The sequence below is a fragment of the Aquarana catesbeiana genome, linkage group LG02, assembly GCF_042186555.1.
Source record: "Aquarana catesbeiana isolate 2022-GZ linkage group LG02, ASM4218655v1, whole genome shotgun sequence".
In the NCBI taxonomy this organism is placed as follows: Eukaryota; Metazoa; Chordata; class Amphibia; order Anura; family Ranidae; genus Aquarana; species Aquarana catesbeiana.
In genome coordinates this window covers 86,197,563-86,215,373 of record NC_133325.1, presented here as the reverse complement: position 1 = coordinate 86,215,373, position 17,811 = coordinate 86,197,563, and the positions used below count along the sequence as shown (strand labels likewise).

General features: G+C 41.7%; 1 protein-coding gene across 1 annotated transcript in view; it reads right to left on the bottom strand.

The window, feature by feature from the left end:
- The window catches only part of LOC141127008 (solute carrier family 35 member F2-like), a 58,347-nt gene that overhangs the window by 22,297 nt on the left and 18,239 nt on the right, over nucleotides 1-17,811 (bottom strand). The window contains exons 4-5 of the mRNA XM_073613131.1: nucleotides 15,149-15,308; nucleotides 9,373-9,529 (exon numbers count right to left, since the gene is read on the bottom strand). Coding sequence (XP_073469232.1) covers nucleotides 9,373-9,529; nucleotides 15,149-15,308 — 317 coding nt within the window. The remainder of the gene's footprint in view (nucleotides 1-9,372; nucleotides 9,530-15,148; nucleotides 15,309-17,811) is intronic.

Below are 17,811 nucleotides of genomic sequence, written 5' to 3'. Positions count from 1 at the left end.
GATTCCCCCAGAGGTTCTCCCCGCAGTGTATAGATTGCATTCATATTTTTGCCACCCAAATGCATTATTTTACATTTTTCTACATTAAACCTCATTTGCCAAGTAGTTGCCCACCCCATTAATTTGTTCAGATCTTTTTGCAAGGTTTGCACATCCTGCGGAGAAGTTATTGCCCTGCTTAGCTTAGTATCGTCTGCAAATACAGAGATTGAACTGTTTACCACATCCCTCCAGGTCGTTTATGAGCAAATTAAATAGTATTGGTCCCAGCACAGAACACTGGGGGCCCCCCCCACTTCCCACCCCTGACCATTCCGAGTACTCCCCATTTATCACCACCCTCTGAACTCGCCCTTGTAGCCAGTTTTCAATCCATGTACTCACCCCTATGGTCCATGCCAATGGACCTTATTTTGTACAGTAAATATTTATGGGGAACTGTGTCAAATGCTTTTGCAAAATCCAGATTACACATCTACGGGCCTTCCTTTATCTAGATGGCAACTCACCTCCTCATAGAAGGTCAATAGATTGGTTTGGCAAAAACGATTCTTCATGAATCCATGCCAATTACTGCTAACAATACCGTTTTCATTACTAAAATCTTGTATATAGTCCCTTATCATCCCCTTCAAGAGCTTGCATACTGTTGATGTTAGGCTAACTGGTCTGTAATTCCCAGGGATGTATTTTGGGCCAATTTTAAATATTGGTTCTACAATGGCTTTACTCCAATCAGCTGGTACCATTCCAGTCAGTAGACTGTCAGTAAAAAATTAGGAACAGTGGTCAGGCAATTACTTGAATGAGTTCCCCAAGTACCCTCGGATGCAAGCTATCTGGTCCCAGTGATTTATTAATGTTAAGTTACCAAAGTCTAATTTTAATTCTGTCCTCTGTTAACCATGGAGGTGCTTCCTGTGATGTGTCATGAGGATAAACACTGCAGTTTTGGTTACTGAAGCTCCCCGATTCCCTCCTCAAGACTGAGGAGAATAAATTCAATACCTTTGCCATCTCCCCATCCTTTGTAATCAGATGTCCTTCCTCATTCCTTATGGGGCCAATATGGTCTGTCTTCCTTTTTTTAGCGTTTACATACTTAAAGAATTTCTCGGGTCATACAAATTTATACTGCTGTATAAATCCTAAACCCTAGGAAAGATTTTAGTGACCACACAACCCCCATTAAAAAAGGGCTCAGTGATGCAATCAATAGAACTTTACATATTCAACTATGATGTCAAAATGAATGTAAACCCGGTTCGTGAAATTTGAGCTGGGCACAGATATCTGCAGTGTTTTATCATTTTCCTTCAAAGCACTAAGTCCCGTAGCTGTCTCCTACTCTGTTCTTCTGTTAGCATCCTAATAGCTTCTGACAAGTTCTTTGTCAACTGAGATAAAAGCAGCAGTGTTTTGTGTTGGAGGATGCTATAAATTGATTAGCTGAGTGCTGAACTATTCATCGAATACCTCTGAAAGTCTCTACCTATGTAGGAGAAGGGGTGTATGACTTTCCTATAATCAGCTATTTTGGCTGTATGCCCAGACTATACTTCCAGTGCAGGAAGAGGAAATCTTTCTAAAGAATAACGTATTTAAATCGGTGTATAACACACACTTTTTTCCCCTGAAAATAGGGGGAAAATCGTGGGTGAGTGTTAAACTCCGACAGCGTACCTCAGAGGGGAACAAGTGCCGCCGGAAATCACCGAGCCGTCATCTCCTCTCCACTTGGCTCTCCGCTCGTCTCACACGTCACACACACAGTCCCGCCTCGGCCACCAGCATTGGACCAGTGTTCTGTCTATCACAGAGAGCTGGTCCAATGCTGATGGCGGAGGCGGGACTGTGTATGTGTATGTGACTGCCGACTGAGAGCCGAGTAAACAGATGACGGCTCTGTGTTCCTGCAAGGAGAGATGGTGAGCTGCATTGATGGGGGAGATGGGCACAGACCAGGCTGCACTGAAGCTGCAGATGGGCACAGATTAGGCTGCATTGAGGCTGCAGATGAGCACTAATCAGGCTGCATTGATGCTCACTGACCATTATTTGCTTTAAAGTGGTATTTAAAAAAATAAGTTTTCCTGAAACTTCCCTCTTAAATTGGGGTGCATGTTATACGCCTGCGCGTGATATACGCCGATAAATACGGTATATAAAGCTGAAGACAGCAGATATGCAAGTAAAGCCCATGCAGGGAGATCTGCCCCATCCCCGTGCACCATACGAACCGTTCACCCCGCTGGACACACATGCCCACATCCATTCCAAATCCTTCCTGGAGGAAGAACACCACAAATACAACAATATAAGATGAGGGAGCCTCCTAAGTTACTTTTCAAATTATTGACTTGAAAAGTAGATTTTTCTACTCTCTCCTTCCACTGCTAGATGGCTGGAACCATGAGCTCTAATCATACCAGATCCAGGCATCGCGAGAGCATATGGTACTGCATGCTGAACGTAAGGGATTTGATCCTCTGTTGAATGAAGGCTCAGCAGCAAAAAAACCATGAGCCTTCGCTGTACATATACAAAAATACCTTGGTAAGGTCTCAGCGACCAGAGATTTTCTCTCCAAGCCATTTACACACCTGTCTATGAACTTTAATGCATTAAGACAACCTATTGGAGATTGTACGAGACAATGCAAAGGTCAGGTAAAAGTTGCGGCAATACCTCACATGTGTGGTTTGACCACAGTTTTCATATGCGGGCGCTACTCATGTATGCGGGCGCTACTCATGTATGCGGGCGCTACTCATGTATGCGGGCGCTTCTGCGCGCGAGCTCGTCGGGACAGGGCGCATTAAAAAAAAAAATGGGGTTTTTTTTCCCTTATTTATTTTAATTATTTTTTCACTGTTTTTAACAAAAAAAAAAAATAAAAAATTGGATCACTTTTATTCCTATTACAAGGAATGTAAACATCCCTTGTAATAGAAAAAAGCATGACAGGTCCTCTTAAATATGAGATCTGGGGTCAAAAAGTCCTCAGATCTCATATTTACACTAATATGCAGACAAAAAAAAAAAAAAATGCCTTTAAGACATATGGGCGGAGCTGACGTTATGACGTCGCTTCCGCCGTCCTATGGTATGGAGACGGGTGGGCGCCATCTTAGTCTCACTTGTCTCCAGACCGAGGAACCGACAGGTCCCGATCTCCTTCGCCGCTACCGACGGCTCCGGTAAGCGGCGGAGGGCGCGGCGGGAGGGTGTGGCACCTCTTCCGCCGCAGATAACGGTGATCACGCGGCGAATCCGCCGCGGAGACCACCATTACCGGAAACACGACCGGCTCCTGTAAAGATGGATACCTCAGTTGTGGCAGCAGCTGCTGCCGTTACAGAGAAATCCCTCTTCAACATATATGTAAAGGAGACGGTCGGTAAGTGGTTAAGGCTGCATTCCCACCTCAGCGTTTTCAGCTCATAAAACGCCTGAAAAAAACACCTGAAAAACAGCCAACAAACAAAATCCCATTCATTTCAATGGCACCTGTTCACATTTTAAAAAAAGAACATGAACTTCTTTGGGGCAGATTACAGGCGTTTTTCTGCTTTTTACATTGGTGACCTGTACAAAATCGCGGCAAAAATGTGGTAAAAAACGCTGTAAAGACACACGACTTTGAAACGTTCTTGTGTGAATGCAGCCTAATGTCGTGTACACAAGAGAAGAATATCCGTCAGAAAAAGTCAGAAGGGAGCTTTTCATCGCATATTCTGATCATAGGTGTGCGCAGCCTATTGCATTAGGGTGTGCACCCCAAATGTATTAAAAACATGGACAGTGTTAGTAGGGCAGTGGACAGTGGCAGTAGAGCAGAGGTTGGTGTCCATAGGGCAATGGACAGTGTCAGTAGTTTATTTTTATTATATATTTTTATTTAATTTTTAATTTAATTTTAATTTTTTATCATTTTTTTTAGGAGCCCCGTTGGGGGGCATTGGTCTAATAGCAGCAGGGGGAATCTGCGCCTCTCAAGTTGATTAGGGTGTGCCCAGGCACACCCGGCACACCCCCTACGATCGTATGTAGGCCCCATCAGACTTTTTCCGTCGAAAATTCAGACGGACTCAGAGAACATGTTCTAAAATTTTCCGACGGAACTAATTACTCGCTCGTCTGTATGCTGTTCCGACGTACCATAAACGACGCATGCTCTGAAGTACGAGACGGAAGCTATTGGCTACTGGCTATTGAACTTCCTTTTTCTAGTCCCGTCGTACGTGTTGTACGTCACCACGTTCTGGACGGTCAGAATTTGGTGTGACCGTGTGTAGGCAAGACCGCTTGAGCGGAATTCCGTCGGAAAAATCTTCAGAGTTAACCGATCGTGTGTACAGGGCATTAGTCCCTACTCAGACCTGATGATTGATTTTACATATATCTGTTAATGACAATGCACAGGAAGAGGATTACTATTATTTTGCTGGGGCCCATTCACACCTGTGTGTTTCCGCTCTGTGTGTCTTGGTAAAACATACAGGTGGGTACCAGTAAAGCATGGGTCATTTAAAAAAATATAACACAAATGTATTAATGTACCTTGTTCAAGGGGGGGTGTCATACAACACATGATCGAGAGTGAGCCATAAAAGTGCAAAGTTCTCTGCATTTACACCATTGTATAAGAACTTTGCAGTTGTTTCCTGTGTTTTACAAGAATAAACATTATTTCGACACACCAGGCTAAGGATCTTTTTTTATTCTTAAAAAAAAGCAATGACTATTTTTAGCCAAGTCCAATAAGATTTTAAAATTAGTCACAAAGAGAAAAAAAAAAAAAATCCATACTAGGGCTGTAACAACTAATCGATTAATCGACAACTAATCGATTATGAAATTAATCGATTACTATTTTCATAATCGATCGGCCAGTAACATAATGGGGTTAAAAATAATATAATTAGCCCTTTAAAGTACAAAAAGAGCAAATAATCGCTACTGTAAATATTACTTTCACAGTTCTACAGTAAAAAAAAAAAAAAAAAAGAACCCCTTACAGTAGTGATTATTTGCTTTTTTGTATTATGAAGGGCTAATTTTATTTTTTTTAACCCCGTTATGTTACTAAACGTCTTAGACCTGGTTCACATCTTTGTGTTTTTTGGTGCTTTTTGCAGAAACACACTACAGTTCATTCAACATGGTTTTCTATGGGATACGTTCACATCTATGCTTTTTTTTCAGCCGCTGCGTATTTGGAAAGGGTCAAGGACTTTTTTTTTTTTTTTTAAGCAAAACTGTGCTTTTTTGGTTCAATATACTTCAATGGAGAAGCTGCAGAAAAGCATGCAATGCGTTTTTGCAGCAATTTGTATTTTTTATATGCCCAACAACAAATTGGCCAAAAAAAAACTGTATTTCTCTTCTAATGCCCCGTACACACGGTCGGATTTTCCAACGGAAAATGTGTGATAGGACCTTGTTGTCGGAAATTCCGACCGTGTGTAGGCTCCATCACACATTTTCCATCGGATTTTCCGACACAAAGTTTGAGAGCAGGCTTTTCCGACAACAAAATCCGTTGTCGGAATTTCCGATCGTGTGTACACAAATCCGATGCACAAAGTGCCATGCATGCTCAGAATAAATAAAGAGATGAAAGCTATTGGCTACTGACCCATTTATAGTCCCGACGTACGTGTTTTACGTCACCGTGTTCAGAATGATCGGATTTTCCGACAACTTTGTGTGACCGTGTGTATGCAAGACAAGTTTGAGCCAACATCTGTCGGAAAAAATCCATGGATTTTGTTGTCGGAATGTCCGATCAATGTCCGACCGTGTGTACGGGGCATTATGGTGTATACAGTATATCTCCTCTAATAGTATATACAGTATATCTCTTCTGTCTGTTATTCTCAGAGTGGATTTAATATTTTGCTCCCTAACCATATAGTTGGTTGTTTATATTTACCACTGCAGAGAGATATTTAAGAATAAATTGCTTTTTTTTAAAAAAACTTTACATATTAACTAAATTATACACCACACTTTTTTTAAGGTTATTAATCGAAACAATAATCGACCAACTAATCGATTATGAAAATAATCGTTAGTTGCAGCCCTAATCCATATCCTTGTGTAGCAAGTCTATTAAATGAATGTCAAAAAGATATACCGTATATACTCGTGTATAAGTCGAATATTTCAGCCCCTTTTTTGGGGCTGAAAGTTCCCCCCTCAACTTATACACGAGTCACCGCCGTGATCAGCGTGTCATGCAGGCAGACGGCGGCCAGCGTGTGCTACATAGCACTCGGCGGCGGCTCTCGGCTCTCACTGTTCAAAAGCCGCGCCTCCTTGTCTGTGATAGGCTGTACACTGACTGCCTATCACGGACATTCTCTCATCCTCGTCCGTGGTATGAGGATGAGAGAATGTCCGTGATAGGCTGACCGCCGGGAAATGGAGTTTTCTGCCTATCATGGACGAGGAGGCGGCGCGGATTTTGAACAGTGAAAGGCCGCCGCACACGCTGATCGGTTCGGAGCGGCACACGGAGGATGCACAGGACACAGGTAGGATGCACACAGACACATGCACACAGGTACCTATCACATGCACATATACATGACAAAGGTACATGACACATGCACATATACACAGGACAAAGGTACATGACACATGCACAGGACACACATGCACAGGACACAGGGAGGTATACAGCTGCAGATGGGCATTGTTGACACTCTGCATTACTCACCTTCATCTTATACTCGGGTCAATAAGTTTTTCCCATTTTTTTGTGGTAAATTAGGGCCTCGACTTATACTCGAGTATATACGGTAAATGAGAATATTTCATCAATCATGTGTTGGCACTGCAACTGTGAAGCAGATACACCTATATACACTTCTCAACTCACTCCTTCAGTCTCCTCTCACATTGCTAACTGACACATCAGCATGGATGTCGCACCACTTCCTTAAACTAAATCTCTCTAAAACTGAGCTATTAATATTCCCCCCCGCCCGTGCCCCCCTCCATGACTTTTCCATCAAAATCAACAATGCATCAGTCCCTCCCCTCACGCCAGGGTACTAGGTGTAATCCTAGACTCCGACTTGTCATTTCAGCCTCAAATCCAATCGTTGTCAAAAGTTTGTAGAATTCACCTCCGTAACATCTCTAAAATTCGCCCTTTTTTAACAAATGAAACCACCAAGCTCCTCATTCACTCCCTTGTTATCTCTCGCCTTGACTATTGTATCTCCCTTCTCATTGGCCTACCGCTCCATAGGCTATCCCCTCTTCAGTCTATCATGAATGCTGCTGCCAGACTTATCCACCTTACCAACCACTCAGTGTCTGCCAACCCTCTACTCCAATCCCTGCACTGGCTCCCAATCACCCAGCGAATTAAATTCAAAATACTAACCACAACATACAAAGCCATTCACAACTCTGCCCCAAGCTACATCACTAATCTTGTCTCCAAATATCACCCAAATCGACCTCTCCGCTCTTCTCAAGAACTCCTACTCCCAAGTTCTCTCGTCTCCTCCTCCCATGCTCCTCTCCAGGATTTCTCCAGACCCTCTCCCATCCTCTGGAACTCGCTACCTCCACTGGCCCTGCGATCCCCTACTCTTGCTACCTTCAGGCGATCCCTGAAAACCCATCTCTTCAGGAAAGCCTATAACGTCTAACTAATCTTTTACCACTTCCATCAGCTCACTGCCCACAGTTACAACCTTTTGTACCACCTGCCCCACCCTATTAGATTGTAAGCTCTTCTGAGCAGGGCCCTCTTAATCTTCTTGTATTTTATTGTATTATAACTGTATTGTCTCCCTTTTATATTGTAAAGTGCTGTGTAAACTGTTGGCGCTATATAAATCTTTTATAATAATAATAATAATAATAATAATAATAACACGTGGTGGGGATGTCTTCTTAATGATTCACATAAAAATCCCTAGGCAGACTAAATCCCTTCAGATGACCTTGCCATCTTTAATCCCTGGGCCAATCGCTTTGCTTGATGAAAGCACTCTGATATATCTTGACAGCAGACAGAATGACCATTACGAGTCACTGGAGATCAAAAGGTAACTCCAACCATAATAGGAGGACATGTGAGGTTAATGTGAACACAAGGATCAGTGATATTATTGCTTATGGATTAAGGAGAAAAAATAAAATTTTCCATTTGGATGTGTGGATCATTTGTAAAGATCCTCCTGACTGGATACCTTGGAGCTTAAAGAGGATGTACCAGAAAGCTGAGCTTGAGCGGATAGGTGCTGCATTCAGGCAGACTGTGAAAGCGTATGATGACAAAGTAACTGCACAAACAGGCAACTGCACCAACACTGTCTGCATTCAGGGCCGTACACCTGCACCCCTGTCAAAATTAAGATGAACTGTTGTTTCCATGCAGCTGGTGCATCCCCTATACACTTATATGGGCTGCCTGCACACAGCACCTATTGGCTCAAGATGCATAAACAAACGGATCAATATCCATCTATCTTATTTTTATTATTTTTCACAAAACTTATCTTTTAAATTAATGTCAAAAGCTTCTTTTTCATGGCAGCTATTTTATAGTTACATAGTGTAGCGGAGGTCGAAAAAAGACACAAGTCCAACCTATGTGTGTGTTTTTATGTCAGTATTACATTGTATATCCCTGTATGTTGTGGTCATTCAGGTGCTTATCTAATAGCTTTTTGAAACTATTGATGCTCCCTGCTGAGACCACCGCCTGCGGAAGAGAATTCCACATCCTTGCCGCTCTTACAGTAAAGAACCCTCTACGCAGTTTAAGGTTAAACCTCTTTTCTTCTAATTGTAATGAGTGGCCACGTGTCTTGTTAAACTCCCTTCCATGAAAAAGTTTTATCCCTATTGTGGGGTCACCAGTACGGTATTTATAAATTGAAATAATTTCCCCTCTCAAGCGTCTCTTCCCCAGAGAGAATAAGTTCAGTGCTCGCAACCTTTCCTCATAACCAATATCCTCCAGACCCTTTATTAGCTCAGTTGCCCTTCTTTGTACTCGCTCCATTTCTAGTACATCCCTCCTGAAGACTGGTGCCCAGAACTGGACAGCATATTTCCAAAAAAAATGGCCCGTTGGATGTACTTGAGGACCGAGGTTGGGGGATCGCTGACTTCTACCGTACATTGCATCTCTCTGCTAAGTCACAGCATAAAAGTCTGATATGAATCAGACATGTATATAACTGAGGCTACTGCAAAGAGGTTTACAGGACTGCGTCATTCATTCTCCAAGATCACAGATCAGGAATGATGACCGATCAAACAATGCTACAAAGACAATAGCATAGCTTCTGTCCAAAAGTAATATTATGAGAGTTATATCAACTATCAGACTCTTACAGCTGTGTCCCGCTGACGAATGTTCCAAAGAGGCCCAACATTCCCAGGAACTCCTCGCGGGTCAGGTTCTTCACTACATACTCCTCAGTCACATTAGAAACTGCATACAGGCATGCTGCGAGGATAACCAGAGCGTCTCCAATCAACATGTTAGCGGCTGCAAAATAAAAAGAAAACCCTTATTCATATTGGGTTGCACACTTGATATAGAAAAAAAAAAAAAAAAAAACAAACAACATGCATGAAAAGGTTCAGTGAACATGTTACTTTATACAGAATGTACTGGTAATGGAATATCCACACACCACAAGCTAAATCAGTATATTCCATCCACTTTAGTCAGATCTCAAATCTCTGACAAAGAAAAATTATTGGTGAAGGAAATTACTTTTTCCATCAGTACCGTGGATATAGAAAATAATCACCCCCCTTTAAAATAATCACATATTGTTGCTTTGCAGCCTGAAATGAAGACAGACACAGTCTTTGTTTTATCCATCTGTATTTACTAGTGCAACTTACCACACCCAAATGAATGATACAACACCACCATGTCAGAAAAAAAATAAAAAAACAGTTCAAAAACAGAATCACTGGAGTTGGAAATAGGATCACCCCCCCTAAACCTTATCAGTATTTTATTGGACTACATTTTGCTTTAGTTCCAGCCTTTAGTCTGTTGGGATATGTCTCTACTAACTTTACACATCTAGACTTTACAATATTTGCCCACTCTTCTTTGCAGAACTGCTCAAGTTCAGTTACATTTTATCGTGACCGTTTGTGGATTGCAGCCTTCAAGTCATTCCGCAGATTTTCAATGGGGTTTAAGTCTGGGCTCTAACTAGGCCATGCAAAGAGATTCACCTTTTTCTCCTTAAACCACTGTGAGGTCATTTTTACTATGTGCTTTGGGTCATTGTCATGTTGGAAGGTAAACCTTCTTCCCATTGACAACTTTCTGGCAGAGGGCAGCAGATTTTCGCCCCATCTAGATTTCCTTCTACAGTAAAGCATGGAGGTGGAACTGGAAGAAGGTTTACCTTCCAAACATGACAATGACCCAAAGCACACAGTGGTTGAAGGAGAAAAGGATGAATGTCCTTGCATGGCCTAGTCAGAACCCAGACTTAAACCCCATTGGAAATCTGGGGAATGATTTGAAGACTGCAATCCACAAACAGTCACCATCAAATTTAAATGAACTTGAGCAGTTCTGCAAAGAAGAGTGGGCAAATATTTCAAAGTCTAGATGTGCAAAGTTAGTACAGACATATCCCAACAGGCTAAAGGCTGGAATTAAAGTAAAAGGTGGTCCAACAAAATACTGACATAAGGGGGTGATCCTTTTTCCATCTCAGTGATTACTTTTTTTATTTCTATTTTTTTTCTGACCTGTTGGTGTTATAACATCCAAGTGAAAGATACAAGTTGCGCTGAGTAAATACAGCTGGATAAAACAAAAACTGTGGGTCTTCACATTTTGTTGCTTTGCAAACTGAAATGATTATTTTAAAGGGGGTGATCCTTTTCTATACCCACTGTATGTCCACATACTGCTTTTAACAAGCTAAACAAGAATATATATCTGGTTTTATTCTCTGTAGCAGAAAGAAGAAGATGACAGTAAATCTAAAAACTATCTTTAGATTGTTGCAGTTCCCTGTACAGACAAGGATTGGAGGTCATTTACTGTGAGCAAATTTTGTTTTGTTTTATTTCATTTCATTGAATCTGGTTTCACAAGATTTTAGGCACTGGGGACTTGAAAGGTCAGTCCTCAGTCAGGAATCATAATGGACACAGGGCATGGGAAGGACAATGGCCGTGAGATCCTCATTTATACTCTTAAGCAGACATGTAAGGATGAAGATTTTTGGGCTGTATTCAGCCAACTTACTCCTTCCTTTTGGCCTTGGGCCAGTGTAAAGATTTAAACTGAAGGAGATCCCACTCTAAATGAAGAGCTGTATCAGTATTTTTTTTTATTTTAACCACTTCAGCCCCAGAAGGCTTTACCCACTTAATGACCAGGCCATTTTTTGCGATACGGCACTGCGTCGCTTTACCCGACAATTGCACGGTCGCGCGACCCTGTACCCAAACAAAAATTGATGTTTTTTTCTCATAAATAGAGCTTTCTTTTGGTGGTATTTGATCACCTCTGCAGTTTTTATTTTTTGTGCTATAAACAAAGAGCGACAATTTTGAAGAAAACTTTTTGCTATAATACATATATATAAATAAATAAATGTATTCATCAGTTGAGGCCTATATGTAGTGGGGACGGAAAGTATTCAGACCCCCCCTTAAATTTTTCACTCTTTGTTATATTGCAGCCATTTGCTAAAATCATTTAAGTTCATTTTTTTTCCTCATTAATGTACACACAGCACCCCATATTGACAGAAAAACACAGAATTGTTGACATTTTTTGCAGATTTATTAAAAAAGAAAAACTGAAATATCACATGGTCCTAAGTATTCAGACTCTTTGCTCAGTATTTGGTAGAAGCACCCTTTTGATCTAATACAGCCATGACTCTTTTTGGGAAAGATGCAACAAGTTTTTCACACCTGGATTTGGGGATCCTCTGCCATTCCTCCTTGCAGATCCTCTCCAGTTGGATGGTAAACATTGGTGGACAGCCATTTTTAGGTCTCTCCAGAGATGCTCAATTGGGTTTAAGTCAGGGCTCTGGCTGGGCCATTCAAGAACAGTCACGGAGTTGTTGTGAAGCCACTCATTCCTTATTTTAGCTGTGTGCTTGTTGGAAGGTAAACCTTCGGCCCAGTCTGAGGTCCTGAGCACTCTGGAGAAGGTTTTCATCCAGGATATCCCTGTACTTGGCCGCATTCATCTTTCCCTCAATTGCAACCAGTAGTCTTGTCCCTGCAGCTGAAAAACACCCCCACAGCATGATGCTGCCACCACCATGCTTCACTGTTGGGACTGTATTGGACAGGTCTTGGAGTCCTTTAGGTGTTTTTTTTTTTAGCAAACTCCATGCGTGTCTTGCACTGAGGAGAAGCTTCCGTCGGGCCACTCTGCCATAAAGCCCCAACTGGTGGAGGGCTGCAGTGATGGTTGACTCTCTACAACTTTCTCCCATCTCCCGACTGCATCTCTGGAGCTCAGCCAAAGTGATCTTTGGGTTCTTCTTTACCTCTCTCACAAAGGCTCCCCCAATAGCTCAGTTTGGCCAGACGGCCAGCTCTAGGAAGGGTTCTGGTCATCCCAAACGTCTTCTATTTAAGGATTATGGAGGCCACTGTGCTCTTAGGAACCTTAAGAGCAGAAATTTTTTGTAACCTTAGCCAGATCTGTGCCTTGCCAAAACTCTGTCTCTGAGCTCTTCAGGCAGTTCCTTTGACCTCATGATTCTCATTTACTCTGACATGCACAGTGAGCTGTAAGGTCTTATATAGACAGGTGTGTGGCTTTCCTAATCAAATCCAATCAGTATAATCAAACACAGCTGGACTCAAATGATGGTGTAGAACCATCTCAAGGATGGTCAGAAGAAATGGACAGCACCTGAGTAAAATATATGAGTGTCACAGCAAAGGGTCTGAATACTTAGGACCATGTGATATTTCAGTTTTTCTTTTTTAATAAATCTGCAAAAATGTCAACAATTCTGTGTTTTTCTGTCAATATGGGGTGCTGTGTGTACATTAATGAGGAAAAAAAATGAACTTAAATGATTTTAGCAAATGGCTGCAATATAACAGAGTGAAAAATTTAAGGGGGTCTGAATACTTTCCGTCCCCACTGTATATTTTTCTGTGCAAAAGTTATCGCATCTACAAACTATGGGATAGATTTAGGGACTTATTTATTTTTATTGTTTTTAATAGTAATGGCAGCGATCTGCGATTGTTAGCGGGACTGCGACATTGCGGCAGACAAATCTGACCCCAAATGACACTTTTTGGGGACCAGTGACATTACTACATTGATCAGTTCTATACAAATGTAAATGTAGAAACGGACAATGGCAGGGAAGGGGTTAACACTAGGGGCGATCAAGGGGTTAACTGTGATCCCTGGGTGTGTTCTAACTGTAGGGGGGGGATGGTCTGCCAGGGACATGACAGAGATCACTGTTCCCGATGACAGGGAACAGTAGATCTCTGTCATCATGTCCCCTGTCAGAACCTTGTTTACATCTGATTAAATCTTTAGGGGACGATATATAGGCACATTTACCGGTGCGGGCCCTCTATGGATTAATGCAGTTGGAGCTGTGACATAGATGATCTCCATGCAACTATAACACTGTAAATAGACAAATTATTGTCCGATGTGGATGTGACCATTTATATCAGTGCAGCTATTATATGATTTGTATCTGATGGCAAGTGTGCCATACAAGACGTTGTTTGCCCCCAGAGGCTGAATTATTCGGTTGTATATTTCAAGTTTGGACCCTGGCCTTGGTTATTCCGGTGCTGTGGCACCCATCGAGGGAGAGTCCTGTGCAGGCAATAACATATGTTCGGATCAGTGAGACCTGTTCCTATACCCCCCCCCAATGTGTGTCCTGAAGAAGTGATCAAGCAAAACAGAGGCTCAAGCATGTTGATGTCATATTGTGGAACGTCATTTTTTCATTTGGGTATATGTAACATCCTCTTTCTGGCCATTGCCTGATCGTTAGTGGACAATACCTTTTTACACAATTTTTATACTGTATATGTCTATATGTTAATGTTTAATAAAAGTAAACTTTTAAAACTATATTGTTGTTCCAATCTGCCTCCAAAGTCCGACCTGGTGTGTTTTGTTTTTTCTAACAAGTTATACAGATGTGGCACACGAGTGATTAACCCTAACTATTAAAAGGCAGATATCCGTTCTGCCTCTGTACTAGGTGATCACGGGTCACCGGCGGATAGCTACGGCGATTCACGCAGGAGAGTCAACCTGCTGCCGTATAACGAAGGCGACTGGTCGGCAAGCAGTTAAAGGAGCATCCCCAAATACAATGGTCACTGGTGGTGGCTAGAGCCACTGGCAGTGATTGCATGAAAAAAACAAAAAAAAAAACTGACAGGCTGAATGTACTGAAGTTGATCGATAGAACGAAGGACTTCAGTACAACCAGCCTGCCTATAGATGGATTGAAACCCGAGCAGTCCTCGCTGAACCGGCTGAGATGCTATCCATGTATGGCCGGCTTTAGATATTACTTAGGAAGAGAAGACTAAGATAGTTCTTTAAATTGTAACATGAGTGGCCAGCTTAACATCTCAGAGCAGTTAGAAATTTAAAGATGTATTTGGGATTTTTAAAAGGTGCTAAATTAGAACAAAATCGTTTATAAAAAATAGAAATGTATTAGAACATTTTTAATTTTTAACATTTCTATTTCTTTATAATGTTCTAATATATTTCTATTTTTTATAAACTATTTTGTTCTAATTTAGCACCTTAAAAATCCCAAATACATCTTTAAATTTCTAATTATCTTTCAAGGGATGTGGTGCTTTTTTTTATTAGATGATAAGCAAAATACCTTCTCATCTCAGAGCAGTTGTTCGGAAGAGACATCACTAGACAGCTGATAAAGGAGGCACCCAGCAATGTGTATATGAAAATGTCTATATGTTAATGTTTGCAAGGTACCCAAAATGTGAATATCACATCAATATTAATTTCGGGAATAATAATAATAATAGAAAATGTATAACCGTTTCCCTTTAATCATGCTACTCAAAAGCGAAGCCTGACTTGGCAGCACAAAAAAATATTTCTTATTAGGCGTCTGACCTTCGTTGCTCTCTCTTCCAGACATAAAATCTGCTCCGACCATGGTGCCAACTCCCAAAAGACAGACCACAACAGCAATGTAATGGATCAGTTTGTATCTCGAGTGAAGAATAAACCAAGAGAGAACCATCAGTACAGGGATCCCGACACAGTCCAGAAGCTATATGGAGGAAAAAAAAAAAAAAAAAAGTAAAAAAAAAAACAAACAAATGAAAAACAGATTAAAAACACCCGGCTTGTTCACTGCAATATGCTGTGAGTGCAACACTTCTGGGCTCATCGTACATGGGGGTGGGAAATCAGGGAACAGACGAACCCCAACCTCCAACCACTCTCCAAAATCTTCACCCGTCCTGAGCTCCAAAAAGAGGCAAGCAAGCCTGGGGACTGTGGTCAGGACAGCTGTTACAGCAGTAACAAAATCTCTTACACAAAACAAAAAATACATCCGACTTTTAAAAAGGAGAAGTATGGCCAAAGCTCTTTTGGTCATATATGTCTCCTATAGGTCACAGAAGTGCACCTAGTTCTGCAATCTTGGGGCCCAGATTCATCCGACAGTGGGCTAAATACTTGCTGTCGGCTGGGCCAGTCCAGGCTCTCCAATGTCTGGATCCACCCAGATGCCTGACCGGCAGCTGGCTCAGCCACTCGGAGCACCGCTGAGAGCCTCAGCCAGCCGCTCTCACCCCTTTCACAGTGAGCGGTGGAGAGGCAGAACAAACCCGAGTTATCAGCTGTCTTTGATCTCTCAGTTCTCGGTGTAGAGGTGGCGGGGGACAGATGCAGCCTTGGATTGATGCTGCATTTTCATAGGCGAGTGTGATTTTTTTTCATATCCCACATGTCTCTTAACCTCCCTGGCGATTTTCCTGAGCGTGCCTCGGGGTTAAATTTCAGCACCATTAGCGGTAACCCCAAGCCACACTCGGGATTACACTGCAGGACCCTGGTGCAGGTTACTTACCTTGTCCCCAGGATCCTGCGATGTGCCCCCGCTGTGTCGGCAGGCTCTGTCCTCCACCCGATCCCTGTGAGCGTCGCAAAGCCTGGGGGCGGAGCCTGGCGGCAAATTCAAAAATTTCAAAATGCATAACACAGTACACTGTAATCTTACAGATTACATTATTATATGAAATCATTTCACATGCCTTTTGTCCCTAGTGCTTTGTCCAATGCCCTGCATGCATTTTTATAATATATATACTGTTATTTCTGCCTGGAAACTTGAGATTGTCCATGGCAACCAAAAAGTGTCCCATTTACGTCAAAAGTGGCATCAGACCAGCTAGAAAACAGCAATAGTAAATTAGAACACTTGCAGAATTGAGCGCTAGTGAGACATGCGGAAATTAAATTTTATTATTATTATATTATTAATTTTTATAATTATTTATAGTTATTTATTATATTATATAGGTAGGAATACCGTGCTAACAGAAACTTAGCAATAAGCGGCAGCATACAGTGCGATCACACCAATATTCAAAAATCTTGTAAAAAAGCTGCGCTAAAAATTAAAATGAAAGTCCATACAAATGACATCAAAAGGAAAAAATGAGTCCTTCAAGAGCATAAACACCACCACTGTGTGCCTATAGACAATAGTGCTAATCCACCGTAGTAGTTGATTCAGCTTAACAGATGGCAAGCATAAAAGGGCAAGTGGCTATAGCCCAGCCAAGGCCTTTCAGCTTGCTGCCGTTCCCGGTGTTCAAATGGCGGGGGGTAAATCTCCAAGCTCTCTCACGGTGTCCACATATCCACATGTTGCAATGGAAACCCAGATAGCTAGTTGGATGATAGCTGGGAGCGCAGGCAACTGAAACCAGACTTGGGCAAAGCAGAAATGTGGCAGCAGCACTGATATAAAAGCTGCTTTTGACTGCAGGCACTGGATTGCAATGTTTATGCTCTTGAAGGACTCATTTTTTCCTTTGATGTCATTTGTATGGACTTTAATTTAAATTTTTAGCCCAGCTTTTTTACAAGATTTATTATATTATAATTTATGATTTTGTGTTTCAAACTATCATACCCAGGATATCTACTAGACTAGTTTGGACAGATTTAAGTGTGTTATTGCTAGGAATTACAGGCCTACAATATAAAAACGCCAAATTTCTATGCAAAATTGTACCGCTTTGAGAAGCAAAACTCTGACATAATCATACCGCCAGGGTGGTTACAAGCATAATAATGCTTACAGCTGCAGTTGTGAGCTCATAAAATACTAAACAAGTCCTTGGCAATCAAAGAGTTAAGAAAGGGGGGGGGGGGGTGTATTTAGAACTGATATTTCAGTATTTGGCAGATACTGCAAAGTTGACACTATCTACTTGCATCTCTCAAAGACTCTTCTAAATTTCTTATTCACTTTAGAAAACGGACCATACACCAGTAGGGGCATACGTTATTCAGTTTTTTTTATCCCCCTCCACTGTAAGAATGCACTGATCAGCGCTGCAGCCGATTGCCTGCATGTGTTGATGGAACAAAAAATTACCACTAGTCCCGGTCAAGAGAAGTCAATCAATCTTGAGTAGGAATGGCCATAGATGGATCGAAATTTGGCTAGTCCCTGCTGAAATGGACGAAGTTTGATCCTTCTGTCGCCAGCTTCAGGGAGACAAGAAATATGGCATGGAACAGAACAATAGCTT